The sequence below is a fragment of the Syngnathus scovelli genome, chromosome 1 (genome assembly GCF_024217435.2).
Source record: "Syngnathus scovelli strain Florida chromosome 1, RoL_Ssco_1.2, whole genome shotgun sequence".
Taxonomy (NCBI): domain Eukaryota; kingdom Metazoa; phylum Chordata; class Actinopteri; order Syngnathiformes; family Syngnathidae; genus Syngnathus; species Syngnathus scovelli.
The window spans coordinates 6,423,235-6,451,206 of NC_090847.1; the positions used below are offsets into that span (position 1 = coordinate 6,423,235).

Genomic DNA, 27,972 nt, shown 5'->3' on the forward strand with positions numbered 1-27,972 from the left:
TTTGATGGGTGATGAGTCTTTGGGGTGGGGCAAGTTCGCAGTAGAGTTTGATTCCATGGGAGTGGGTGCTGGTTCGGTGAGAGCTGGTTCCGTGGGGTTGGGTGCTGATTATAGGCGATTCGATGTGTGGGGGCTGTTGTTTTCCTTTCTGTCTTTCAGCCTTGACGATAATCTTTGGCTTGGCTGTCTCCCTCTGGCACCTGCTGGTTTTATCTCCAAGTCACCTTCCTGTAAACATTCTCCTCCATTCTTGCACATACTGTCGCACCTCATCCCTTCATCATTCTTTCAATTTTGTCATTTTGTACGGACTTATGTGAGCTTTTGGCTGTGACATCAATTTATTAATGTTCCCTGACAATGCAAAGTTTGTACTCACCACTTACCATGTTTTTGTTTGTTTGTTCTTTTGATACTCCATGTACTTGCTTACGTCATCATATTCATAGTTTAATCATGCTTTCAACCATATCTTTTCTTTGTTAGGCAAACTATTTCCCTCTGTCCAGAACGTTCAGTAGTAATCGAAAACTGGCGTCTAGCATTAGTCAAAACATAAGATACAATCAAGTACTGAACATTTTTAGACGACTTTTGCAGTGTCCGTGATTTAGAAAATCATCAGGCATGCATTAAGCAGTTCCTTAAGGGTCATTAAGCTATTCAGGCAATATATAAAAAAACATTTGTTATTTCAAAGTGCTCAGAAATATATATCAGATCATAAAGTTATAAAAACCTTTCTCATTATCACTTATCAAAAATGTCTAGTTATGTCTTCTTTATTGATTTGGTGTGTAGGTATAATTATATGCTTAAAATGTTTCTTTCATTGATTTAATATGTGAATATACTTGTCTGCTTATGTACTTTATTCAATGAGGTTTGAGCATATCTGTTTTTGTAGCTAGGCAGGACTTTTTGTATTTCGACCCCATTACTTCAATGAAAACTGCTGTATTCGTATTTGTGTTCTTAATGCCCCTCGTGTCCGTTTACTGGGCAGCTTTTCTTCATCATGCTCAGTCTCACTTCTGGTTCTTTGGTAACTTTGTGTGCATGTTGTACAAGTTATTCACAACAAACCCTTTCAGTCTTTTATTTATTGTTTTGTATTATATCGGTTAACAGTAACTCAATTAGTTTATCATTGTTATAAAATGAAAACTAAATGTATAAAAGCAATGACATCTTGCAGTTAACGTTTGAGTCATATTTCTTTTAAATCAAAAACCCCAGTTAAAGTCCAAGCTTTGGGGTGTTTCATATTGTATACAGTATTTGGTACTCATCTGCCCCACCAAAGGACAAACGCATAGAGCAGGTATGGGCAAACTACAGCCCGCGGGCCACATCCGGCCCACGGGACCGTTTAATCCGGCCCGCCAACCCTAAATAAATTGTATTAAACTTTTTTTTTTTCTCGGTCATTTTGCCTGCAATGACTGCGTTTCCCCAGTAGATGGGGAACCACTCGCCTGCGCATTTACTACCGGAAGCCGTGTCAGAAAGCTCGGTGCACACTCACAAGTGCGTGTACGTACTCAGTAGTACGGAAATGGCGCACTCGCGCTCTATTTGTCTCAGGGCCGAATTTAGAGCGTGGGCTGTGACGACAGCATTCTTGTAATTTGCGCGCCGAGCTTTCGGATACAGTTTTACGCTAAGCCACGCACGCACAAACCTTCCCCTGCCCTGGAATCCTTCCATTAAAATGAGTCGCCCAAGGAAAAGCAAGGTGGACACTGAGTGCCGAGTGTTTAAAAAGAGTGGCCAATTTGGCTCGACGTACGCGACGTGACGTTCAGCCACATGAACATCAGCATCAACCCGTCACAGATATAGGTAAACGGACCAACACCTCGGATCTCTCCTAAGAATTGCCACAACAAATTTTACTCCAGACTATGACACACTAGCAAACAAATGGAGACCCACAACACTGTTCCCACTGAAAATGAAGGGGAGGCTTTCAAGTTTGTTGTAAAAAATGCATTTTGAATATGAGCTGTACAAATACCAGGGATTGAAACTAGCGACCATTCTCATTTTCAAACAATGCAGGATGCTCAAGGACATTGATGCACCACCTGTTTGTGACTAATCTTTACCTGTAAAGTTCTTAAGGCTTACTTTAAGGAAGTGTTTCCCGTTTCCTCACCTCTGTTACCAGGTGTTTGTGAGTTAAAACTCTGCTCTGATTTTGAGATACCCCTCACCGTGTTGCCGTTTTGATTACTTTATTTGGATGTATGCTTTCACCGATTCTTCAAGATTATATATTTGGTCAGAATGTTTGCCGTTTGATGTGATCTCATAAGATAAACATACATCTTTCATTAATCTGACCTGCAGGCACTGAAGTGATGGAGACTGTTATTCATTGTAACAGTGTCGTATTTTATGAGAATCACTGATAGCAGTTTTTTAGGGATGTTTTTTTTTTTTTAATGTTGTTAATAAATGCATTTGTTTTCAAAAAACTTTTTTTGAATATCCATGCGTTACTACCTACTAAAGGCCCAAATCTTTTATGCAATGACCTTTACAGGTCGTTTATATTACTTCACACAAACACTGCATCCAACTGCTCCTCGTTCGGCCCCCCGGTCAAAATTTAGAACCCAATTCGGCCCGCAAGTCAAAACGTTTGCCCACCCCTGGCATAGAGTCTATGAGCACTATCTGCATGGTATCTGGTGGTTTGTGATATGCAGCAATGTATGAGTCTTAAAAAAATTCTTGGGCATCCCTACATCGACGATGTATTTCTAGACGTCTGCTTCATTATTGCCTGCAAAATATGAAGTCATTTTCTGCGTTGATACAATTTGTACTTTTGTAGATTGCGCAAAGTCTGCCGCCATTGCTGTGTGACAGAAAGTTAAACTCTCAGTTCAGCTCGCTGATAATTATACACCACTGCCCTAAGGGCTATCATGCAAATGTCCTACAAGACAATTGTTTTGCACTGAAACTCATTTTGACATGCAGAGGGAGATGGTAGAGCTACTGCTTCCGGTTCTTTATAAATACGGTGGCACATATTAGATGACCATCTGGAGATATTTAGAGGAAGTAGTCTGGAAATCGCCACGATGATTGGGGCTCTTCTTTGCGGGGGGCCGGGTCAAACTGTTGGCTGCCAAGTGGAGATATCTTTTGTCAGTGTAAATCTCAATTATGGAATTTGATAATCACTATTAAATATGCCATAGAATGGAGTGAATATTATAAAATGACTTACAAGGAGCATTTCAGTGTGTCTTCAAGTTCCATGATTGCTGCCTTGTTTCCACAACGATAACAATAGTTTGGTGCACTGAAGATCGTCACGACATTTTTGTCATGGTACCAATTAAAGCCCTGAATGGGGAAGTTTGAGCGTTACGTTATCAGCCTTTATTGGACAAAAAAATATTTATGCAGATGGCAGCTCTCTTTTGTGGTACCTCCATCTCCAGCTGATGGGCTCGCGAAACCAAAGCGAGGCCGTTTGCATGATTAAAAGTCTCTGAGATGTCCTGGCCGAAGGTGTAACCGGCACCACGGAGCGAAATATCCCAACCATAGTGCTCATCTGGGTCCGACCACAACAAGTCACACATTGGACCCTAAAAGTGAAGAAAAAGAAACGTTCTTTATGCAAGCTCAGATTCCAGTGACCAAGATTAAGGACCATTAAGAACACGTCACCCAGTATTTAAAAGAATAATTTGAACACAGCGCATTCACATGATCAAGAATTCTCATTTTATTTCATTTGTACCTCGTGAGGAACCTCCTGGAAGCGATCCAATGCTCTGATGGTTTCCAGTGTTGCTATTGAAGGAGACAATCCTCCATGTAGGCACAAAATCTTAACAAAAAACAAAACAAAACAAAAAAAAAGTCTGAATTTACTCACATCAACCTGGATGTGATTAGCCTGGATTTTTTTCATGTACAGATTCTCACCTGGTTATCAACCAGTGCAGTTAGAGGTAAATAATCAAATACATCGGTAAACTGCTTCCAAACATTGGCATTTCCATATTTCATCAGGCATTCATCGTAGAAGCCATAGACATGTGTGAGCTGTCTCGTCTCGTGGTTTCCTCTCAGAATGGTTATTCTTTCACGAAATCTGACCTGGAAGCCAAATTTGAACCGCTCAACCAACCAACCAGGTAGGCAGGAAGTCTCTCTTCCTATTGTGCAAAAGCTGTCATCGTTTTTATACCTTCAGACAAACAAGGAGGGTCACTGTCTCAACAGAATAGTAGCCTCTATCCACATAGTCTCCCATGAAGAGATAGTTGGTGTCAGGGGGCTTCCCGCCTATCTTAAAAAGCTCCATGAGGTCATAGAACTGACCGTGAACATCGCCACAAACCGTCACTGGACATCTCACCTCCTGAACGTTGGACTCCTTTTGCAGGATCTCTTTGGCCTTGACACAGGGGCAAAGAAAGTACATTAAAATTTATTCACTGCCCGTCTTCCTGGTTTATCATGAACGTTTGATTATAGATTAACAATTTGATAGGAAGGCGGTCGCCATGTGCCCACTTTACAACGATGATCACTGATTGCCCTGGCCAACTTTATATCCTCTGCAAGTGAAGAGGTTCTTGCTGTTTCGTAAAAATGTACTGTCAATTTTGCGCATAGACCAGCAAGTCAATTTATGCTCCCGCTATACACCTCTCCTGCACTGATTGAAGTGAATGAGAGGATTTGCGTCCATTGGCCGGGAAGCAAGCTGGCTTTGTTCTCGTCAACAAAAACGCAAACGCTGTTTCTGTGTGCGCCTGCGAAACTAACAATTTCATTCTGTCCCATTCAGGCTGGATCCAGCACTGAATTTATCAATTCATTTTCTAGTGATTCTCATCATTAGGGTTACAGGTAAGGAATATAGAATTTTGAAGGAACATTGTAACTCAAATATTAATATTATTTAAAAAGACAGTATGATTCGTGGGCTGAAAATGACAACTGGTGTAAAATAATGTTGCAGATGCCCCCCACACACACTGTAGCACGTCCTACCCTTTCACAAAGTGTTCGAACTTGATTTTCTTTGAGCTGCCTGCACTCAATGAGCTGTTCAATCCACAAGTCCAACTCTTTGCTCACTGACTTGTCATCCATGCTCACTGACTTGTCATCCATGTCCGAGTTGCTGCCTCCTTTCAAATCAAAAAGCAAAATCATGAGGACAACATTAGCAGGCCAAACTACGTCCTAACAGACTAAATGAGAGTTCATTTGAGGACTGTTTAGCCTGCGTCATCACTTCAAGGGAAATTAACGCTTTTCCTTGTATTTTTACGTCATAGAATTGACGTCATCTTAACGTGCACTTTATTTCGGGTATGAATTTTGCAACACCGCAATTTTGTTGTTTCGGCTGCCCTCTACTGAACAAGATGAAACAGTGATGACCTGACGCTGATAAACGAGAAAATTGAATTCTTTCCACAATGCTGAATAATTAGGGTATTTATCAATATTTCCATTTTAAATAATTAATTTAAACATAAAAAGTCACTCCTTTAAATTGATTTGAAATCCACCCCCCCAATCCAATATTAGGCTGACAATAAAAATACAAAATTGAAAAACAGTGAATTACTCGATCGATCAATCAATCCACCGTACCAGGAATTTTATTAATTATAATTAAAAGGAATTTAATCACACCAGCAGCATCATGTTTTGCGCTTTTCATTCACTTCCTTGAGAGTTTTGGTCCTGCCTCCTCATCAATACTTTTACATGTATTCTTTTCCCCTTCTCAATAATGTATGTCCGATAGTCGCGATACTTCCATTGAGCGGTCGAAGTGTTCGCGCGACGGGACGACGTCACTGCTGATCAAGATGTGCAATGGAAAACACATTTGTCGGACCCATTCCAATGAGTTTTCACACCTGAGCGTAGGGCAGTCCAAAGTCCGGCCCGCGGGCCAAATCCGGCCCCCGGTCATATTTCATACGGCCCACAGCTTCTATCTTATAATGTATTATTCATGGCCAACCTGCACTGTCAAACTGAATAAAAAATTAATAAATCATGAAACTTGAAACTGTAATTCTTCCTATTACCAAAAGGTGGCAGCACCAGCCCTCTCCGCTCATTTCTGCCATGGCCACTGCAAAGAAAACGAGGAAATTTGACATTGAGGACCGTCGCTTTCAAGAGAAATGGGAATTACAATACTTCTTCACTGAAAATCAAGGGAATTGTGTTTGTCTAATTCATAAAGAGACTGTTGCCTTGTTTAAGGATTTCAACCTAAAGAGACACTATCAGACTAAACATGCTAACACACGACAAGCTAACAAGGAGTGATCGCGCTGATAAACTGAAGCAGCTCCAAGCTGAACTGGCATCACAACAGCGATTCATCACGTGGGGCTGTGAGTCAAAAGTAAATCAAAAGTAAAAATTACTTAATATTAAGATTCAAGATTCAAGTTTTTATTTGCCATGTTTGAGCGTGCCAAACAAGGAATTTGACTTCGGTAAATCACAGCCTCTCTTCGACATTTAGGTGACCAACAACAACACTCAGGACATATGAAAAATGGCAGATATTCTCAAACATCCCCTGATCTTAAACTCCCAAGAGGGCAAGGAAAAACTCAAAACTCCAGCGAGGGGAAATGAGAAACCTTGAGAAGAGACCACAGATGGGAGGGTCCCTCTTCTAGGATGACCAGGCTGCAATGGATGTAGAGAGGACACATAGTACAAACACTGTAGACAATTAAAAAAAGGTGTGGAGAGCAGGATGTTATTGCACAGTAATGACTCTGAGACTCTAAGAGTAGTGTGAGTTCATCAGAGCAACAGCCTGGGGGAAGAAGCTGTCTCTGTGTCTGCTGGTTTTAGTGTACAGAGCTCTATAACGCCATCCGGAGGGGAGTAGTTCAAACAGACTGCAACCTGGGTGAAAAGGGTCTGTAGAGATGTTACTTGCACGTTTCCTGGTCCTGGACTGGTACAAGTCTTGGATAGATGGGAGGTTGATTCCAATTATCTTTTCTGCAGTCCTTATTGTCCATTGCAGTCTGTGCTTGTCTTGTTTGGAGGCCGATCCAAACCAGACAGTGATGGCGGTGCAGAGGACAGACTGGATGATGGCAGTGTAGAAGGTCTTCAGCAGCTCCCGCGGCAGGTTGAACTTCTTGAGCTGTCTCAGGAAGTAGAGCCTCTGCTGGGCCTTCTTCCGGACAGAGTCTATGTGGCCGGTCCATTTCAGGTTCCCAGAGATTGTGGTTCCCAGGAACTTGAAGTCTCTGTGGAGAGAGGTGGTTTTGGCTGCACCAGTGGACCAGCCGCTCCACCTCCTGTCTGTACGCAGTCTCATCACCGTTCTGGATCAGTCCGATGAGAGTGTTGTCGTCTGCATACTTCAGGAGCTTCACAGGAGAGTCACCTGCGGAGAAATCGTTGGTGTAGAGAGAGAAGTCAAAGTCAGCTTTATTGTCAATTTCTCCACATGCCAAAGACACACAAAGAAACCCAAATTTCGTTCCCCGCTATCCCACGGTGACAAGACATGGCCCACAATAGACAATCAAGTAAACAACAGCGTGCTGAATAAATAATGAATAAATAACACAACAAATGAATAAATAAGAGGAGCAAAAAAGGAGCAAGTGAGCGTACAGCAGACATTCCAGAAAATAGCGCAACAGCGCCGCACGCTACGCAGAAGGGGGCAGCGAGTTCAGGGTCCTAACAGCCTGGAGAAAGAAGCTGTTGGCGAGTCTGGTGGTTCCTGTACCTCTTCCCAGAGGGCAGAAGGTCAAACAAAGAGTGAGCTGGGTGACTCACATCACTCGCAATCGTGGTTGCCTTGCGGGCGAGATGGGAGGTGTAAATGTCCTTCAGGGAGGGGAGCGAAGCACCAATAATCTTACCAGCCGTATTCACTATGTGCTGCAGGGCCTTCAAGTTCTGTTCAGTGCAGCTCCCACCCCAGACAGCGATGCAACTGGTGAGGACGCTCTCAATGGTGCCACGGTAGAATGTAGACAGGACTGCCTGAGGAGCACATGCACGCCTGAGCTTCCGCAGGAAGTACAGGCAGCGCTGAGCTTTCTTTGCCAGTGACGCGGTGTTGGCGGACCAGGAAATGTCCTCACTGATGTGCACCCCCAGGAACTTGGTGCAGCTCACCCTCTCCACCACAGCACCGTCGATGATCAGCGGCAGGTGTTTTGTGTGACGCACCCCTGAGATGCTCCAGTATTGGTGGTCCGGGTGTCAGATGTGATGCTCCCCACCCTCACACGTTGTCTCCTGTTGGTCAGGAAGCTGGTGATCCACTGACAGGTGGAGGCAGGCACCGCGAGCTGGATGAGCTTCTGTTGGAGGATGTCAGGAGCAATGGTGTTGAACGCCGAGCTGAAGTCCACAAACAGGATCCTAGCGTACGTTCCTGGGGTGTCCAGGTGTTGCAGGATGTAGTGCAGTCCCATGTTGACCGCATCATCCACCGACCTGTTTGCCCGGTAGGCAAACTGGAGGGGGTCAAGCAGGGGGCCCGTGACATCCTTCAGGTGGTTCAGCACTAACCTCTCGAAAGATTTCATGACCACAGATGTCAGTGCGACAGGTCTATAGTTATTCAAACCTGTATTGGCGGGCTTCTTGGCCACTGGAACGATGGTGGAGCTCTTGAAGCATGAGGGCACCTCACACAGCTCCAGGGAACGATTGAAGATCCGTGCAAAGATGGGTGCCAGCTGCTCAGTGCAGACTTTCAAGCAGGAAGGTGACACGCCGTCTGGGCCCGATGCCTTCCTGATCTTTTGTCTCCGGAACATCTGGCGCACTTCCTCCTCGTGGATCTGGAGTGCGGGTGCGGCCTCTGCAAGAGAGAGAGTCGGTGACCACGGTGATGGAGGTGTGGACAGAGCAGTTATGGGGGGAGGTGAGTATGTAGATTGTGCTGCAGGATGTCCCGTTGTGTGGAAGGACCGATCAAACCTGCAGTAGAACCTGTTTAGCTGGTTAGCAAGCCTTGGGCTCTCCACAGGACGGGGGGTTCGTTTCTTGAAGCCCGTGATGCTCTGCAGACCTTTCCACACTGTTGAGAGATCAGGATTGGCAGAGAGGTGTCTCTCCAGGCTCTCCCCGTAACACCTCCTGGCTTTCCTGACCTCTCGGTTCAGTGTGTTTCTGGTCTGCTTGAACAGGTCCCGGTCACCGCTCCTGTAGGCCTCCTCCTTGACTTTGCGCAGCCTCCTGAGGTTCGGTGTAAACCAAGGTTTGTCGTCGTTGCACGTGCAGAAGGTCTTAGTGTGCACACACAGATCCTCACAAAAACTGATGTATGATGTGACAGTGTCAGTGAGTTCATGCAGGTCTGAAGTTGCAGCTTCAAAAACTCTCCAATCAGTGCAGTCAAAGCAGGCTTGGAGGCCCTCCCTTGACTCCACTGTCCACTTCCTCACAGTCCTCACCACAGGCTTAGAAGTTTTTAGTTTCTGTCTGTAGGCCGGGATCAGATGAACTAGACAGTGGTCCAAGAGTCCTAAAGCTGCACGAGCCACAGAGTGGTATGCATCCTTAATTACGATGTAGCAGTGGTCCAGTGTCTGTGCCCCTCTGGTGGGACGCGTTATGTGCTTTCTGTATTTGGAGAGTTCGTGTGCGACGTTTGTCCTGTTAAGATCCCCCAGAACAATGATTAGTGAATTTGGTAGAAGTTTCTCCATGTCTGTCACCTGGTCAGCCAGCATCTGCGTGGCTTCACTCGCACGTGCGTGTGGTAGAATGTCGCCATGACGATCGAGGAGAACTCCCGTGGTGAATAGAACGGCCGGCAGTTTATGAAAAGTGTTTCTAGGAGAGGGCTGCAAAACTCTTTCAACACGGTGACATCAGTAAACCAACGTTCATTAATGTAAAAACAGAGACCACCTCCCTTTGATTTTCCGGAGAGCTCTGTGCTGCGATCTGCACGCGTTAGCCGAAACCCAGCTAACTCCACGGCGTGGTGGGGGGTTCGTTCGCTAAGCCACGTTTCAACAAAACACAGCGCGGCGGATCTGCTGAAGTCCGTGTTCCTTGAAGTGAGGAGCAGCAGTTCGTCCATCTTGTTCGCCAGGGAGCGGACATTCGCCGGATGAATTGACAGTAGGGCAGAACAACTGAACCCTCTCTGCCTCAGCTTTACGAGGGCTCCGTCTCGTTTTCTGCGTAGCCGCCGTCGCGCTAGCTTGTATAGCACCGCCGCTCCGGCTAAAATCTCCGACAAACAGTCTGAATCAGAGAGAACAGGAGAGAAAATACCAGAAGAAGACTGACCGATGTTTGACAGTGCTTCTCTAGTAAAAGTGATCCGGGATGGACAGCAGAAGACACAGAAAAGACACAAAATAAGACAAAGAAACAGAGAGCAACTCACCGTGGCGGCCATCCGCGGCGCCATCATGACATAAATCATGATATATATAAATATTACGAAGTGGCCATGTTAATACTGTTGAAGTTATGAACCTGTAGACGTGACACAAACTATTACTTTCTGAAAAATATTGTAAATGACAAGAGCAAAATTCACTTGTTTTAATAACAGACAACTTTGCATTACTGTTGGAATGATTTTAAATGAAGCTTTGGCCTGCCAGACCTGGAGGCCTCGCCTTTACGAGTTTATCTTTCCTTTTATCTAGGTTCTTCCTTTTTAGTGATAGGGATGTCTTTTGATCCCTGTCAGCCATTTGTATCCTTCCTGTCCTTATGTTGTCTGTGTGTTTTGGTTCCCGTAAGAGGCCTTCACTAACAATGAGCAGGGCTTATTTGCATAGGTGACATGGTCTTTGTTTGATTCACAGGAACTTCATTCCTTTTCATTTAGATGTAGGTTTGGTTCATAGATTGTAGTTTATCAGACCTGTTTTTCTTTGTTAAGGGTTACATACAGTTAGAAGTAGTTGCATAAAAGTTATCCCATATTTACTCAATGTTTGTTTAAGGAACTGCATACCGGTTACCTCACATTTGTTTAATGTGTGTTGAAATGTTTAGGACAAATTACTTATTATTATTATGTGTTAATTACCAAGTAGATAAAGTTAGCAAAGGTCTAGTTGCAATTGTTCCACAGCAAAGCGGCAATCAACGTGCTTCAAGGTATTTGATCACAGTCGAGGACGAGTCAGCCAACTGTGAGGGAAGACGGCTGGTTGAGGAAAGAGAACGGCCTCTGCCGGGGGTCACGAGCCAGCAATGAAGTGCTAATTCACACCACACTACATTCTTTAGCTAACCAGCGTTGCTACAGACACAATCTCCCCTCCCTTAGTGTAGCAACGCCTCTGTAACCAGGGCAACCATAACATTAAAAAGAGGGGCACGTGGAGTAAGGACTCAGAACAGATGGAGGTTGTAACTGAGATTGCTTTCTCTATCGTTCTCCTCGCGAGTAAACCTGTTCTGGTTGTCTTCTCCTCTTCATTCCAGCGAGTGATTTAATGTCTAATCGTATTTAGACCTAACAATTACTTATAACTCCTGTTTAAAATGTTCATGAGGCAAAAATAATTTTAAACTCTTGTAAATTAAATTATTTCATACAGTTTGTTCAATGTTATCTGACTCTTTAGATATGAATGAAAGGCAGAATTTGTGTTTTTAAAGTTGTTCACATCTGCCTGAGTGGCTTATATTCGGTTATTTTGTCATTTAAAAAAGAAAGACAATTGGGACAATGAAATTTGTTTCATAACAGTATGTATTTGCATGAAATTTCTGTGGTTAAAAAATGTCTGAAAAAAGTATTGGCCCCCGGGCCCCTTCACTTTATCAAATCTGGCCCTCCTTGCAAAAGGTTTGGACACCCCTGGCGTAGGGCGATGGTGATAGTAGTTACTATGCTTATCAACAACAATCGGACCCCGCATTGTGACGTAACATTTGCCTACTTTTTTGTGATTGGGTCTTTACGCCACAACGAGCTTGCTCTCATTGGTTCCTAAAGTATGACGCAACGATCCACCAGATTCGAATTTCCAGTCGCCGATCTACACGTTCTCGTTGTTCCTTTTAAACCCGTTGAGAAACATTTGATTGCCACCAAAAAGGTAATTTTTCGAAGTTTACATTCTGATAATGCTCAAAAGAGTCTTAGAAAAATAGGCAATTCAGTAGCGCTACTTTGCCAAAATACAGCAAAATATCTTGAATGCTAACAAGAGAAGCAACCGATTTGTTTCTTGCTGTTTTATAGAGGAAAGTATGAACGATGATACTCGCAAGTTATTTGAACGAGTTTCCAAAAAGATGGACTGGACCGGGGTCGATGGACTAGACATAGCACAAACGAAGGTTTGCGGTGTGTTTTCAAATTATATTGCCTTCATGGATGTCTCAATATGTTTTATTTATCCTTCCTTTTGTAGCTGATTAATGCAATTGAGAAGCAACGTCATGGTGCCACAAGTGGGGGTAATTTTGCTGACCGATCAGTGTCACCTGAGGACGAAGATAAAGAAAACCAGCATTTCAAGGCCAACGCATACAAAAACGCAATTTCGATTGACTCCGGTGACGACGAATTTGACCATTGTGAGTGAGATGTAACCTTGGAATTGAATTTGAGCCAGTTCAACGTTGCACTGGTTCCATGGATATTACTCTTTTCATTCCTTAGTTCTTGTGAGCTGGAGCACTCCAAGAACTAAAACTAAGCCAAAGAAACCATGCAGTGTTGCGAAGATAGAAAGGTAGGATCTCGTATTTCGTCAGTTCACCTTGTAAACAATTTCTAATGTTATTCGTTTACAGTTCCAGTGTTCGTGCAGTGAGCTCGGATGATGATAGTGGCGATTTTGAAAAATGTGAGTTTTAAAATAGTTGCTGAGTATGAAATGAACCCTGTAATTGTAAAGGCAATTATGCTACCATAATGATAATCTTTCTGTGTCATTCTTAAGTCCTGCACCGTGTGAAAACTCCTGCTACCAAGCCCAGGAAAGTATCAGAAAGTGAGAACAGGTGATTATTTTAATTGTCATCGAAATTTGCATTACTGTATTCCTGTTGCTGAAAGTGTGTTTTAAAAAGCTTTTTTAATCTGTTTTTATCCTAAAGCCTTAAAAATTTTATTGTGGATGATGACTTATCAGATGATGACTTCATTCAGGCCAAATCATCCTCTAAAGGTATTATAGATCAAATCAGCATTGACTTTAATTTTAAAACAACAGCTTTGTGACTAGTATGTCCCCCTCTTCATTTTTTCATCCAGGGTGTAAGAAGACCAATACTCCAGCCACACACAAATCATTCAGGAGACCACTGCAACCGTCTCAGTTTGCCTCTCCTTTGTTCATTAGTGATAGTGGGGATGAGGATAAGAACATTGTCATCAAGAGCACTTGGAAGACTCGCCACACAAAGCCAAAATCTCTGCCAAAACCTAATGAAAACAACCCAGTGATTTGTGACCAAAAGGACAGCCCGCCATCACTGCTTTTGCCCCCCACCTCCCCATTCACCGGTCCTCGGCCATTCCACCGTACTGCGACATCTTGGCTTTCTCCTAAGTGTACGCTTTCAACTCCTCTCAAGCTGGACGACTCTTCCGGATCTGAAGACGAGTTCACGTCCTTACTGGAGAGGCTTAAAAAGAAGAACATAGTCACTGACTCTACCTCCAAGACCAACACTGGTGCAACAGAAAAAAAAAAATTGGCCCTACTCTCATTACATAAGATGTTTCACTTGCATCTATTACTAGATTTGACGTATTCATTTTGATTTAAAACCTGTCTCCTGTTTGTTCTCAAATTCAGAATCCAGTTGGGGCCCTCCTGTGTCACTTCCAGTCGTAAAGGGGCCAGCGAAACCCAGGGCCACCTCATTAGGTGAAAAACATCCAGATGTAAAGACCCCTGGGAAAAGCAGCACCCTGAAGCCGAAAGTGAGTCAGACGGAACCCCGACATGGCCCCGTCAGCAGGTGCATCTTCTATTGAGTGTTTTCTCGACCTTAGCCATATAGCAGTTGCTTTCTTAACACGTTTATCTTTCCTTCAGACTAGTTTTGTGCAAAACCCCAAGTTGCTTCTTGGAGTCCCTATCAAATCCTACCTCCAGCTACTGCCGCAATTTTAGGCAAAAGAAGGAAGAACTGTCGAGCAAACTGTATCAGTTGTACAACTGCAGTGTCTTTGACAGGAAGGTACTGAGTTGTGTCATCTCTTTATGGGCGTACTCATGTATATATGTGTATGATGCTTAGCTTATTGAATGACTGTTGTTTTCTTGGCTGACATTTATAGCTCCCCATCGATATGTCCGTGACCTGGAACAAAAAGATGCGCAAAACAGCAGGCTACTGTATTACTGGTCAAGAGCGAGGTGGAGGGAGCCGTTACGCTCGCATCGAACTATCCGAGAAAGTCTGCGATTCTGCAGGTAATTCTTTTATGAAGGTGGTGCTATTTGCGGTATGTAATCTACAAATCAGTCAAACATCGCTTACGGCAGAGAACTCAGTCAGGGCCATATTTGCCCATTTTCTGAGAACTTTTTCTTGCACACTTTTGTCTTGGACGTGAATTCTCCATCTCCAGTCCAGATTCAGACAGACCCACTCCAATTGCCAAAGAGGGATTCGAGCTGGTGGCTCGGTGGCGCACTGGGTAGCACGTCCGCCTCACAGTTAGGAGGGTGCGGGTTCGATTCCACCTCCGGCCCTCCCTGTGCGGAGTTTGCATGTTCTCCCCGAGCCCGCGTGGGTTTTCTCCGGGCACTCCGGTTTCCTCCCACATCCCAAAAACATGCTTGGTAGGCCGATTGATCACTCCAAATTGTCCCTAGGTGTGAGTGCGAGTGCGAATGGTCGTTTGTCTCTGTGTGCCCTGCGATTGGCTGGTTCAGGGTGTCCCCCGCCTACTGCCCGATGACGGCTGGGATAGGCTCCAGCACGCCCGCGACCCCCGTGGGGACTAAGCGGTTCAGAAAATGGATGGATGGATGGATTCGAGCTGAGACTGTGTGAAAATCCTGAAATGTGTACTTTTCCTTAGACTTGGGAACATTATTCAAATCCATAGAAAAATATACAAAAAAATGAAAATTGAAAAATGTAACAGATGTGTAGTCAGACATCAGGACAAATTATTATTTTTGGTTTTTAGCCACTACGTAAAGACTATGTGCATGGAAAAAAAAGTATTTTTTTTTTTTTTTTAGTTTTTTAAAAATACCACTTTTTTGCCAGACTGATACCATTACGAGTAGGCTACTCAATTCCGGAGTAAGCAGGGATACAGATACCAAGCGCTGATACCATTAGGTTTTTTTTAATACATAAAACTTGCCCCAGAAAATTATGATGAATCATTTTAAGTAAAGATCTAAATTTTAGAATTTAAAGGAAAATTGCTATTTTGGAATCAAAAATTATTATACTATATAGGAAATTATTGTCAGTTTCCTAATCTAATTTCTAGTTCTCGGCTGTAAAATAACCACAAGAGGAGTGGCTGATCTCGGTATTGCCAATGCGAGTACTGATATATGGAATTAAGCCTGGCCTCGGTACTTGCCCATACCTAATTAAAGATTTTTTTTTTTTTTTTTTAAATTGCTGAAATTGGCTAAACTAAATAAGTCACGTATACCTTTTTAATAAAAGAGCATATCCTTCCAATTGTTCCTTTCAACAAACCGGTCCCATCTTGAGGTGATCTTTTTTTTTCTAAAAACTCTAAAGGCTTGTTTTTAAGGCCGACTGGGAACATAGAATTGCTCCTCACCGTTGAGCACTAAAATGCTGTGATTGCCGCCTATGTTTTTTTTCAGTCTCTCTGCAGACATGAACCCAGTAACATTCATCATCAAGCCTCTCGAGATCACTGATGGCACTTGCGCAATCACCTTGTGTGACAGTCTCTGAAGTTCTTCAGTTACGTAGTCACGCGTAGAAGAATATTTTGATTAAAAACATCTCTCCCGCCTAGATCGCCTCCGAGACACACTGATCCACGAAATGTGCCACGCTGCCACCTGGCTGATCAACGGCGTGAGGGATGGCCACGGAAGCTTATGGAAGGCGTACGCTCGCAAGTCCACCTTGGTGCACCCCGAGCTGCCGATGGTGACTCGCTGCCACAGCTACGACATCAAGTTCAAATTCAAGTACCAGTGCACCAAATGTCAGAATACGTACGTGGCATACTTCCTCTTTTTTAGATGGAATGAGCTTTTTATGTGCATCACTAAACTTCCTCTTGTCTGTAGGATCGGTCGTCATTCCAAGTCCCTGGACACTCACAAGTTTGTGTGTGCACTTTGCATGGGCAAACTCGTCCTGCTCACGCCGTTCAAGCCTCGTCCTCCTACACCTTTCGCCAACTTTGTGAAGGAGAATTACAAGAGTGTACGCCAGGAGCTGGCGGACCAAAGCCATCGGGAAGTAATGCGCAAACTCAGCGTGGACTTTGCCTCTAAGAATACACTGAGTGACATTCATGATTCAGACCACTGAATGCAACACGGCAATGGAACGACAATGAATATCTGCTGAATATCTGCAATGACTTTACAAGACATTGGTTGTCAATAATACATTTTACAGTGTATCTGTGTGTTCCGCTCTGGTTGTTTGGTTTAGCTTTGTATCGAAGAGGTTGTGATGTTTTACACACAGATGTCAGCTAATTTTATTTATAGATTCGTTGTTGCGTTTTAACTCCAAATAAAGTTTGAATTGTTTGTTTTGAAATCAAATGGCATCGTGCATTCGACTGGAATGGTTAAGGTAACGGGTCATTATCATCCAATAATTTTCCATAGAGCTTGTTTTCCATGTTGTAGATGAACAGGAGCCTATCATCAATTTTCTCATTGATACCTCTGGGAAATGTAGTTAGTGGTTTAACCCAACATGTTTTTGTAATGTGGTTGAACCAAAACCCACACAAAGATCCTCAGAACTGTGTGTGCTAATTATTTGTTCACCAAAAATAAAACAACAGTAATGCTTAAAGGTATTTATTACATCTGTACCATAAATAGTATTATTCTTGTTTCTTTTTTAAATGTACTATACAATATATAAACATTGAAAAATACTGAGCACAGATAAACACAACAAAGCAAGGCATTCACAACATGTAACTATAATGGTGGTCAAGTAAGCATTTCCATGAAATTTGAACATGAAGTGTAAACTGTGAATTAACTATTAAAGCAAAAGTATTAGCGCAGGCACTGAGTTTGTCATCTATGTAATCTTCACAAAAGTATGCAGCATCCTGAACAAGAGCATCTTGTACATTAATGGACCTCTTAGGACAGGGGTGTCCAAACTTTTTGCAAGGAGGGCCAGATTTGATAAAGTGAAGGGGCTCGGGGGCCAATCGTTTTTTCGGACATTTTTTAACTACAAAAATTTCATGCAAATGCTTTCATTCATCTCAGAAGAGTCAAATAACATTGAAGAAACTGTAAGAAATTCCTTAAATTTATGAGTTTCAAATTATTTTTGCCTCATGAACATTTTAAACAGGAGTTATAAGTAATGCAAAGTTGTCTGTTATTATTAAAACAAGTGAATTTGATCTTGTCATTTACAATATCTTTCAGAAAGTAATAGTTTGTGTCACATCTACAGGTTCATAACATGATCAGTATTAACATGGCCACTTTGTAATATTTAATATTAAGTAATATTTACTTTTGACTCACAGCCCCACGTGGAGAATCACTGTTGTGATGCCAGTTCAGCTTGGAGCTGCTTTACTTTATCAGCACGGTCACTCCCTTTTCGCTTGTCGTACGTGTTAGAATGTTTAGTCTGATAGTAGGTTTAGGTTGAAATCCTTAAATAAGGCAACCGTCTCTTTAGAAATTAGACAAACACAATTATCTTGATTTTCAGTGAAGAAGTATTATAATTCCCATTTCTCTTGAAAGCAATGTCAACTTTCCTCATTTTCTTTGCAGTCACCATGGCAGAAATGAGCGGAGAGGGGTGGTGCTGCCACTTTTTGGTAATAAGAGGAATTACAGTTTCAAGTTTCGTGATTTTTTTTTTTTTAAAATTCAGTTTGACAGTGCAGGCGCCCCATAAATAATAGATTATAAGACCGAAGCTGCGGGCCGTATGAAATCTGACCGGGGGCCGGATTTGGCCCGCGGGCCAGACTTTGGACATGCCTGTCTTAGGAAGATCTAACACAATTCACCTTTAATCATATGACACTATATACGATACTAAAAGAGACAATTAAGAAAGGACAAAATCTATAGGCAGCTTTCCATGTAAAACCAAATATTAGCATCAGTACAAGCAAGTTTTCTTCATAATTCGCAGGAACTCTTGCTGGTTCACTTCTCCATCACCATCTCTGTCTGCCTCCTCAATCATTTCCTTTTATATAAGAGAATGGGAACATGCATCAGTTGAGCACTAAGATAATCGATTTGTAACCTCTGCAAGTATCAACCGAACAATTGCCTAATTGAGACCCGTTTTGCAAATAACTTCTTGTCAGTACGATGCCACATGATCCCCCTCTTCATAAAAAAAGAGCAATTACGATTCTAAAGTGGAATCATTTCAAGAAGGGCTAACCAACTTTTTTGAAACAGAAATTTACTTGTTGGTCCTTTGTAATTTTTTTTGGTGGGAGTAGAATTTTGTTAATTTTTGAATGGGTCAGCAATAATTCAACATTCATGTTCTTCATTGAAGAATTGCAAATAAAACGGTTGCGATGGCACTCTTTTTAATTGTGTTATTTTACATGGATCTTCAAAACAAAATGTTTATTTGTGCTCCAAAATCTCCCAGATTAACCTCTCATGGAGGTTTACTAGAACCGTTTCCACCCTATCTGCAGCCCTTGCCTTACCTGTAGCTCTTCATCTGTGAGGTTTTCTCCGAGCTCCTTTGCGACTCTCTTGAGATTCTTGAAGGAGATCTTACCGGTCTCGTCATCGTCAAACAAGCGGAAAGCTTTCAGTATCTCCTCTTTGGAATCCTTCTCGGCCTCGAGTAAAATGAAGAGCAGTTGTTACTAAAGCCTGTCATGTCAATGTGAGACATTCTCTATGGAATTAGCTTATGTCTTGGGAATGCTGATGAAGGAATGGGGTCGAAATACCTAAAGTCCTGCCTAGCTACAAAAACAGATATGCTCAAACCTCATTGAATAAAGTACATAAGCAGACAAGTATATTCACATATTAAATAAATAAAAGAAACATTTTAAGCATATAATTATACCTACACACCAACTCAATAAAGAAGACATAACTAGACATTTTTGATAAGTGGTAATGAGAAAGGTTTTTATAACTTTATGATCTGATATATATTTCTGAGCACTTTGAAATAACCAATGTTTTTTGACATATTGCCTGAATAGCTTAATGACCCTTAAGGAACTGTTTAATACATGCCTGATGATTTTCTAAATCACGGACACTGCCAAAGTCGTCTAAAAATGTTCAGTACTTGATTGTATCATATGTTTTGACTAATGCTAGACGCCAGTTTTCGATTACCACTGAACGTTCTGGACAGAGGGAAATATTTTGCCTAACAAAGAAAAGATACGGTTGAAAGCATGATTAAACTAAGAATATGATGACGTAAGCAAGTACATGGAGATCAAAAGAGCAAACAAACAAACATGGTAAGTGGTGAGTACAAACTTTGCATAGTCAGGGAACATGAATAAATACGTAGATGATGTCACAGCCAAAGGCTCACATAATTCCGTACAAAATGGCAAAATTGAAAGAATGATGAATGGATGAGGTGGAACAGTGTATGTGCAAGAATGGAGGAGAATGTTTACAGGAAGGTCACTTGGAGATAAAACCAGCAGGTGCCAGAGGGAGACAGCCCAGCCAAAGATGATCGTCAAGGCTGAAAGACGGAAAGGAAAGGAAAACAACAGCCCCCACACATCAAATCGCCCATAATCAGCACCCAACCCCACGGAACCAGCTCTCACCGAAGCAGCACCCACTCCCATGGAATCAGACTCTTCTGCGAACTTGCCCCGCCCCAAAGACTCATCACCCATCAAACTCGGCCCACACTGGCATGTGCAACTGAATATAAACTGACCAAAGAACCTTGAACGTTGCCTTTTCTGGATGGAGACTTTCCGCTCTTGAAAGGCCCAGCGCTATTGTACTTTCCTGAAAACAGAGCTTTCTTGACAAGAATTGTGATTGAACTCAACCAACCTGTGTAAGTCTAATTTCTGCTTCAGTGTCTTAGCATTTTCCTAAATCTGAAGAAATCAAACAAGCACGCAGTGAGTAAATTGGATAACAGGTGATTGGCAATGGCTTTTGGCGTGAGGCGCAGATAGCGCGCTCCCTAAATTGTGGACAAAATCCAACACTGACCAATGTATAAACACTTTTGATATAAATTATGTCTGTGTTATTCTGTGGAAGTAAGCCAAAACATACTATTGGAACATCCATATTACCCATAACTGCTATAATGTATTTCTACTAAAGTATACAAAGTCCCCTGTTATAGATGAAAAAAAAAATCATGATCTTCAATTTTGGTTCTTGTAAATTCCAAAGGGTCACAAAGCAGACACGAAATTTTAAGAATTTTGCATCCGACCAACCAGCAACAGGTTTATAGACTTACCATCTTCTGTGTCATGACACTGAGGAAATCACTAAAGGAGATCTTCCCTGTGCCCTCCTTGTCCACTTCACCTATCATCTTTTTGATCTCCTCTTTCTTTGGTTCAAAACCCAGAGCTCTCATGGCAACCTTGCACAGGGAACAGAGGGGAAAAATACAACTTCAGTAAATAAATACCATCAGATTAATTTTGCAGATAGTGTCTGGGTGTCTTTAATTATTCAACTGCAGATGTGGATGCCCTATTTGCACAAATGTTTTTTTGTTTTTTTTTTTTAAATAATAAACAGTTGCTCTTACAGTACAATATGTCAAGTAAAATTGGAGAGTTATGATTTGAAATTAAGTTACAGAAAATAAAGAATGGATTTTACTTTCCTGCCTAACTTGAACATATTTCAACTTTTCTCTTCCAATACCCGCTCGGCAGCTGTTCTCTATACCTTGAGTTCCTTAACCTCGATGTATCCAGCGCCATCAGTGTCGAATAGCTCAAAGGCCTCCCGAATCTCCTGCTTTTGCTCCTCAGTCAACTCAGGTTTGGGGCTCGTCTTCTTGCGAGGGGGAGGCACCGGTCCCTGCAAGGATGGTCTCTTAGCACACGCCTAGTGGACACGCAAACAAGATGCTATTAGGTTGTATATTGTCATATGCATTTTTAGTGTGAGTCAGTTTTTTTACTCACCATCAATTATGTATTTACTAGGCTGAGCAAATCCGCTATTGTCCCTACGCAGAAGCCCTGTGCAGATAAAATGATATGCTTGTTGTATATCAAATTCGCTGCAAATACCAACGAGACACAAACAAATATCGAATTCGAATATACAACGTCACGTGAGGACAGTAGAAAAAAAGTAAATAAACGGAGCGCTATATTTTTATTCCTCAGTCGTTTGTGTAGCAGCTGTTTGTCATTCAGACGCTTGTTTTGGTTACCGTATGTGTCCGGATACTGTACACTCGACCCAAATAGGTTTAGTCATGGAATTCGGGCTTTTGTGGTGTTATAATCAAACACGCCAGTCGTAGAAAAAGTTGATTGGTTGTTGATAGTCACGGGATGGGAAAAGGTGACACGATTGGACGGAAAGAGCGAATGTCGGAACAGTCAAAATGTTTGAATCACATCGTTTTCTTGTATGATATATGTGTATATATAAAACTTAGCCCATGTGCTTATTTTGATTTTCCTTTGCACTTATTCCGTCGTTTTTTCCAATTCACTCACACTCAGACATTTAGGAAATATAATACAGTAACGAAACAAGTGTTCCGCTCTTGTTGACGTTTATTGTTCTTATGAAGTTCTCAGTTGTGACTAATAATGAAAACTATTTTCTATTCAAATGAACAATGAAAAGCATCCAATTGTCGGCGGCCGGTTCAGCTGCAGAGACAGGAGACGTATCTGATTGGACGAACTTGTGGTGGTCTTTTACGTTAGCGGTATCTGATTGGCTAATGTACTGCATCTTCTCTTTGCTGCCCTATCAATGATAAGACCTCACTCAGCTGATTCAGTCAATCAGGTAACAGCACTCACGATACCTGTTCAAAACGAACAAAACGTCACACGCTCACTCGCGGTTGTAACCTTTACAATTACACCATTTGCAATTTTTGAGCTGACGATGGCCACACGTGTTCGACCGGTGAGTTCTATCCCACAATCTTCGAAAAGTTTTTGTGCCATTGCTGTAGAAACATAAGCGATGACGAAACTACGCCATGTGTCTTTCAGAGTAGTAAGCGCTGTGCGGTCATCGGGGGCTCAGGTTTCCTGGGCAGGCACCTGGTGGAGAAATTGCTGGAGCGTGGCTACACCGTGTCGGTGTTTGACATTCGCCAGAATTTCGAGATACCCGGCGTCGCCTTCCACCAGGGAGACCTCTGCGATTTGCAGGTGAGGGCTTCATCTTCCTGTACTGCAGATTGCAAGGGGCTTTAAGAAGAACACTTCAAACCAGCACTCTCAATCAATATCACTTAATCAACTTTTTTTGTAGCTGATAAAATTATTCTCCAATATGCAGATAGGTAGCCAGATAGCTATATTTATTTCATATTTAATATTACAGTATCTTATATAAATAACTGAAATCGCCCCCAAAATTCTTTATTTTCTCACAGGCTCTGCTGCCAGCACTGAAGAGTGTGTCTCTGGTGTTTCATTGTGCCTCTCCATCACCAGCTAGTGATGACAGGGGACTGTTTGAGAGGGTCAACATTCAGGGCACCAGGACTGTCATTCAGTCTTGCATTGAAGTCGGAGTACAGGTGAGACAGACGGGATAAGAGGTCATTTGTATAGTACGTCTCAGACGTGATGGCAGATGAAGGGTTTCATCTTTTTCTGTTGTCAGAAATTGGTGCTGACGAGTAGTGCCAGTGTGGTATTTGAGGGCTCTGACATAAAGAATGGGAGAGAAGATTTACCCTATGCCAAGAAGCCTATTGATTACTACACAGAGACAAAAATCAAGCAAGAAAAGGTAGGAGAGTGACCTGTTTAATTTAGCTTTTTGTTTGAAGAGCTGAATTGAGGTTGAAACACTACCATGACACCCCAACTCAATAACGCAAACCTTAACACCTAAACCCTAACCTAACCCCCTACTTTGAAACTCAACCCTAGTTTTAAATGCGACTATGAAACTCAAACCTTAGTTTGAAACCCTACCTAAAAACCCTAGTTTGAAAAGATAACTTCAATTTGAAACTGTACTATGAAAACTAACCCTAACACCAACCCTAGTGTGAAACCCTAACTTTAATTTGAAAACCTATTTTGAAACCCTAACGCTAATTTGAAACCTTAATCCTAGTTTTAAACCCTACTATGAAACCCGAACTCTAGTTTAAAACTTTACTTGGAAACCCTGACCCTAGTTCGTAACCCTAGACCAGGGGTGGGCAAACTTGCGGGCCAAATTGGGTTCTAAATTTTGACCGGGGGGCCGAACCAGAAGCAGATGGATTTAGTGTTTGTGTGAAGTAATATAAATGACATGTAAGGGTCATTGCATAAAACGTTTTTACTTTAAGTAGATACTAAAGCATGGATATTAAAAAAACTTTTTGAAAACAAATGCATTTATTAACAGCATTAAAAAATATTTCACCCAAAAACTACTATCAGTGATTCTTATGAAATACGACAGTTATGATGAATAACATTTTCCATCACTTCAGCGCCTGCAGGTCAGATTTATGAAATATGTTTATCTAATGAGGCGGAATCACATCCAACGGCAAACATTCTGACCAAATACATCATCTTGAAGAATCAGTTAAAGATTACATCTAAATAAAGTAATAAAGAAATCGATAGTATTGTTGGTTTCGCTTTTTTGCTAATGCATCATAGTCTGGAATAAAATTTGTTGTGGTAATTCTTAGGATAGAGTCGAGGTCCGTTAACCTAGATCTGTGACAGGCTTTGTTGACGTTCATGTGGCTGAACGTCTTCTCACACACGTAGGTCGAGCCAAATTGTTCACTCTTTTTTAACATTCGGCACTTAGTGTCCACCTTTCTTTTCTTCGGGCCATTCATTTTAATGGAAGGATTCCAGGGGAAGGTTTGTGGGTGGCATTAGCGTAAAACTGTATCTGAAAGCTTAGTGCGCGAGTTACGAGAATGCTGACGTCACAGCCCACACTCGAAATTCGGCACTGATGGAAATAGAGCGCGGAGTGCGCCGGGTCCGTACTACTTAGTACGTACACGCACTTGTGAGTGTGCACCGAGCTTTTTGACGCGGCTTCCGGGAATAAATGCGCGGGCGGGCGCTTCCCCATCTATTGGGGAAACATACTAATTGCAGGAAAAATGACCCCAAAAAAAGTTCAATAATACAATTTATTCACGTTTGGTGGGCCGGATTAAACGGCCCCGTGGGCCGGATGTGGCCCGCGGGCCGTAGTTTGCCCATGTCTGCCCTAGACCCTAGCTGACTTTAGTTTGACACCCTACTATGAAACCGGACACCCTAACCCCTAATGCTTAGTCACATGTATTGCTGCCCCATTTCATCCAACCTCAATAGAAAACGCCTGACAACATTGTAGTAAAAAAAGCACTTGCCTTCAGCCTCCACACTGTCACACAAATGCATAATTCTTCGCATGTTTGCGTCCAAGTTGGTACTGGAGGCATGTGACAAGAAGAAGGGTTTCCTCACCGTTGCCATCCGTCCCCATGGCATCTTTGGACCTCGGGACCCGCAGCTGATCCCCATCCTGGTTGATACAGCTCGCAGGGGCAAGATGAAGTTCATCATTGGGTGAGTCTGAGTCAAGGCAGACTTCTCATCCAAGGCAACATTCATACTTGATATGGATCTGAATTAATTTCTTTGTAGATCTGTGAAATGTTGCGGTGTGCGACTGTAGCATTATGGCACCACGTAGAATGATTCTTGTTCTTTTGCTGTCGTGTTTATAGCTGTGTTAGCGGCATGGTTGTCTGCAATGCATTAGAACTGCAACCCCTTGTTGCAAGGCTTCTGAAAAAAAAATAATTTCTTGAATATTCTCAAAAACGTGCATGATTTAGCATAAGCACAATGTAGCTGAGCTACTGCTTGTTCTTCTATACAAGATATTATTTAAAGGAGTCATATTTTTTCACATTTTAATATAGTTCCTAAATGCCCGAATCACCTGTCTGACACGCTTTTGTCAAGGTTCAAGAATTAGATCACTTGCTGAAGAATCTGGCTTTTGTTACTATGACAACCACGGGCAGAGCCCTGGCATTCTGACTTGAGCGACTTTCAATTGTGGGAGCAAAGGCTAAAATATTGTTGTTAAAAACAGAAGCCAGCACTTATGTTTACAAGAGCATTTGTTTGCTTGTTGAGGCACCATTTCAAACACTAGACTGTGTGCATGTGGCACATAGTCACATGACCAAACACAAATCGCCCACAGTGATTTTCCACTTAACGTGAGATACTATGAATTCCACGTCTCATTGAAGGCATCAATAACTAACAATAACTGGTAGCTAACATCAATGACGGCGAACAAGGGCGTACTGTTTTTATTTCCTGGGTTTTGGCTGTTGGCCACCGTGAAGAAACACTTTTCATTCAAGAGAGACTGAGGGCAGCAAGTAAATGGACCGCTGCAGCAAAGTGGAGACTATGGAGTATACATAATACTGCAGCAAAGGGGACAGTAACAGGGTAAGAATTTTTGGGTGACTTTCTGTTGCAAAGGTGCACACCCTTATTTTATTATCAAGGCACACCACGTATTTTAAGTAGTATTTTCTAGTGTATGATGTTTAGGTAGAGTTTTAGCCGTTGAGCCAACCCGACGTGTCCAACAAGAGACTTTAACTGCGCAACAGCTAAAGATCACTGCAAACCTTTTAGCTTTCTAAAAATAAAATAACAAAACATATATTTATTGCGGATTTGACATTTTATTTCATGTGTTTTCCAGGGATGGCACCAACCTGGTGGATTTCACCTTTGTGGAGAACGTCGTACACGGACATATCCTTGCCGCTGAACACCTGAGGCCCAACTCGCCTATATGTGGAAAGGTCTGTGGGATTCAATTTTAAACGTTTCCCACTACAATGTGTTGTGATAGATCATCTTATATGCCTTAGAACATTATCATTTAATAGCCACAAAAATATTTCCCTCAAATCACGCGTGTTTGGTCTTCACATAGCAAGGAGTGTATTCAGTTCTGTCAATTTTTTTTTGCTAAAAACAATTCAATTTAAAATTCATTTCCCTGTTACACTGCTCTTTATGCTTACAAAAATCAACAACTTCAGGTTTATTCTAATATACATATTGGCATAATTATTGATGGGTGTATTTGTGTTCAATTAAATAGGCCCATATTGAACATGAGTAAATTTGAGAGGAAACTGACACCATTTTGTTATTATTTCAATATACTTAAAATTTGTGCTATTTTTGTTTGGTCATCTGCCATGAGCTCTTTCTAATGTAAAATATGCCTTGACTAAATAACGTTTGGGAAACACTGCTGTTTACCATGTGTGCGTCAGGCTGCTGAAATGAAAATTAATCTTGTGCTTTGTTTTCACTAGCCATATCATATCACCAATGATGAACCGGTTCGATTTTGGGACTTCATGTCAGATGTGTTGGTCGGCCTGGGTTACCCCGCACCACGCTATCATTTGCCCTACACTCTCGTTTACGGCCTGGCTCTTCTGCTTTGGCTTCTGTCTCTGGTGCTACGCCCCCTGATCTCCTTCAAACCTACGTTCACGCCAATGAGAGTGGCTCTGGCTGGAACCCATCACTACTACAGCTGTGAGCGAGCCAAACAGGACATGGGCTATAAGCCTCCGGTTAGCCTAAAGGAGGGGATCGAACGCACAGTCCAAAGCTATCCTCATCTCAGACAGAATGCATAAAAGGAGAGTTATGATGATAACAGTTCAGGCACATGCACTGAATGGACGAATCCAAATTGACATCATTCCAAACTAGGCAACAGTTACTGGTGGCAAGCCTTCTTGCCTTTTCAACTGTACTGTAATATTTGCTCCAGCAGATGTCAGCATCTCCCCATCCATACGTAGGGAATTATTCAAAAGCATTTGCAAAGTACTTCTATTTCAATAGCATAAATAAAATGCACTTAATTCCACAAAGTGTACAGACTAGGAATCAATTTACTATATCAAAACAAGCCAAAATATATTATAGGTTACAAGAGCAACGCGACACCTCTCCAAACAAAAAGCATGATGCGTGTTTTCAGTCAAAACTGAGCATTGTCATTTGAGTTATTGATGTGTTGGATCTTATTAGATTTTGGGAGTGTGGAGGCAGTGGTAGCGCTTGTTTCATATGCACACAGTCATCCAATGGAGAAAAAAAAAAAAACACTTTAATATTGTTCATGGATTTTCTTATCAGATGCAAGCCATCAGTCAACAATGTCATGAATTATAACAAATGTGCACCCAAATTCCATTTCCTATTTGGCATTGCAGTGCGCGTGTTGCACAAAGCAAAAGTCCATGGAGAAACGCATGTTTGTAGTTTTTGCATCAAGGAACTGAAGTGGCCCTTTAATGCTGCCTTCAATTTCATCTGATACTGTTTGTAAGGAATTACAATGCCGAGTTTCCTCATCTTTAATTGACCATTTTCACTAATGCTAAAAATCCCTGCACCTCTGCTTCAAATATCATTTTAGTTTCTTCCTCGAGGAGAGAAAGCTGTTGCAAAAGTGTACTATACTTCAATACAATGAAATAAATGTGATTTTTCTTGTTTTGTTATGTTGCTGAATAAAAAGTTTTGTAATTCAGTAA

At 42.1% G+C, this 27,972-nt stretch overlaps 4 protein-coding genes across 6 annotated transcripts; 2 read left to right on the forward strand and 2 right to left on the reverse strand.

The window, feature by feature from the left end:
- Positions 1-1,012: 1,012 nt before the first annotated feature.
- LOC125986248 (serine/threonine-protein phosphatase 2A catalytic subunit beta isoform-like) lies at positions 1,013-5,292 on the reverse strand. Its single transcript, XM_049749850.2, has 7 exons — positions 5,035-5,292; positions 4,223-4,432; positions 3,958-4,131; positions 3,770-3,859; positions 3,453-3,614; positions 3,248-3,366; positions 1,013-3,142 (listed from the first exon to the last, which is right to left on the reverse strand). Exons 1-7 carry the CDS (start codon positions 5,197-5,199, stop codon positions 3,070-3,072), a joined length of 993 nt encoding a protein of 330 aa, XP_049605807.1. The 5' UTR covers positions 5,200-5,292; the 3' UTR covers positions 1,013-3,069.
- A 6,673-nt stretch (positions 5,293-11,965) lies between these two features.
- gcna (germ cell nuclear acidic peptidase) lies at positions 11,966-17,224 on the forward strand. 2 transcript variants are annotated; one of them, XM_049737480.2, is made up of 13 exons: positions 11,966-12,089; positions 12,236-12,333; positions 12,408-12,573; positions 12,659-12,731; positions 12,793-12,845; positions 12,942-13,002; positions 13,099-13,169; positions 13,256-13,678; positions 13,803-13,968; positions 14,046-14,190; positions 14,291-14,426; positions 15,977-16,181; positions 16,257-17,224. In XM_049737480.2, exons 2-13 carry the CDS (start codon positions 12,244-12,246, stop codon positions 16,501-16,503), a joined length of 1,836 nt encoding a protein of 611 aa, XP_049593437.1. In that variant the 5' UTR covers positions 11,966-12,089; positions 12,236-12,243; the 3' UTR covers positions 16,504-17,224. The 2 variants fall into 2 exon arrangements, with proteins under 2 accessions (XP_049593437.1, XP_049593429.1); XM_049737472.2 differs by lacking the exon at positions 12,236-12,333 and having other exon boundaries at positions 11,973-12,089.
- Positions 16,994-21,680, reverse strand: cetn2 (centrin, EF-hand protein, 2). 2 transcript variants are annotated; one of them, XM_049737559.1, is made up of 6 exons: positions 21,586-21,680; positions 21,332-21,388; positions 21,090-21,251; positions 20,647-20,775; positions 18,875-19,012; positions 16,994-18,390 (listed from the first exon to the last, which is right to left on the reverse strand). In XM_049737559.1, the coding sequence occupies exons 2-6, from the start codon at positions 21,332-21,334 to the stop codon at positions 18,301-18,303; spliced, it is 522 nt and encodes a 173-aa protein (XP_049593516.1). In that variant the 5' UTR covers positions 21,335-21,388; positions 21,586-21,680; the 3' UTR covers positions 16,994-18,300. The 2 variants fall into 2 exon arrangements, with proteins under 2 accessions (XP_049593516.1, XP_049593507.1); XM_049737550.1 differs by lacking the exon at positions 21,586-21,680 and having other exon boundaries at positions 21,332-21,579.
- A 461-nt stretch (positions 21,681-22,141) lies between these two features.
- On the forward strand, positions 22,142-27,968 carry nsdhl (NAD(P) dependent steroid dehydrogenase-like). The gene is made up of 7 exons (XM_049737494.1): positions 22,142-22,301; positions 22,391-22,552; positions 22,780-22,926; positions 23,013-23,141; positions 24,792-24,934; positions 26,103-26,205; positions 26,731-27,968. Exons 1-7 carry the CDS (start codon positions 22,143-22,145, stop codon positions 27,061-27,063), a joined length of 1,176 nt encoding a protein of 391 aa, XP_049593451.1. The 5' UTR covers position 22,142; the 3' UTR covers positions 27,064-27,968.
- The last annotated feature ends 4 nt before the right edge of the window (positions 27,969-27,972 follow it).

What these genes read in the sequence shown, in the direction of transcription:
- cetn2 (XM_049737559.1), bottom strand. An exon ending in GTGTCATGACACAGAAGATG is followed by an intron (nt 19,013 to 20,646) that starts GTAAGTCTATAA and finishes ATTTTACTCGAG; the next exon opens with GCCGAGAAGGATTCCAAAGA. An exon ending in TCACAGATGAAGAGCTACAG is followed by an intron (nt 18,391 to 18,874) that starts GTAAGGCAAGGG and finishes CTTATATAAAAG; the next exon opens with GAAATGATTGAGGAGGCAGA.
- gcna (XM_049737472.2), top strand. Translation starts at nt 11,988, where the DNA reads ATGACGCAACGATCCACCAGATTCGAATTTCCAGTCGCCGATCTACAC. An exon ending in TACCTCCAAGACCAACACTG is followed by an intron (nt 13,679 to 13,802) that starts GTGCAACAGAAA and finishes TCTCAAATTCAG; the next exon opens with AATCCAGTTGGGGCCCTCCT. An exon ending in GAAAGTCTGCGATTCTGCAG is followed by an intron (nt 14,427 to 15,976) that starts GTAATTCTTTTA and finishes TCTCCCGCCTAG; the next exon opens with ATCGCCTCCGAGACACACTG.
- nsdhl (XM_049737494.1), top strand. Translation starts at nt 22,143, where the DNA reads ATGATAAGACCTCACTCAGCTGATTCAGTCAATCAGGTAACAGCACTC. An exon ending in CAAAAATCAAGCAAGAAAAG is followed by an intron (nt 23,142 to 24,791) that starts GTAGGAGAGTGA and finishes TTTGCGTCCAAG; the next exon opens with TTGGTACTGGAGGCATGTGA. An exon ending in AAGATGAAGTTCATCATTGG is followed by an intron (nt 24,935 to 26,102) that starts GTGAGTCTGAGT and finishes TGTGTTTTCCAG; the next exon opens with GGATGGCACCAACCTGGTGG.
- LOC125986248 (XM_049749850.2), bottom strand. Translation starts at nt 5,199, where the DNA reads ATGATTTTGCTTTTTGATTTGAAAGGAGGCAGCAACTCGGACATGGAT. An exon ending in TCCAGGAGGTTCCTCACGAG is followed by an intron (nt 3,615 to 3,769) that starts GTACAAATGAAA and finishes CTTCACTTTTAG; the next exon opens with GGTCCAATGTGTGACTTGTT. An exon ending in GACACACTGAAATGCTCCTT is followed by an intron (nt 3,143 to 3,247) that starts GTAAGTCATTTT and finishes TCCACTTGGCAG; the next exon opens with CCAACAGTTTGACCCGGCCC.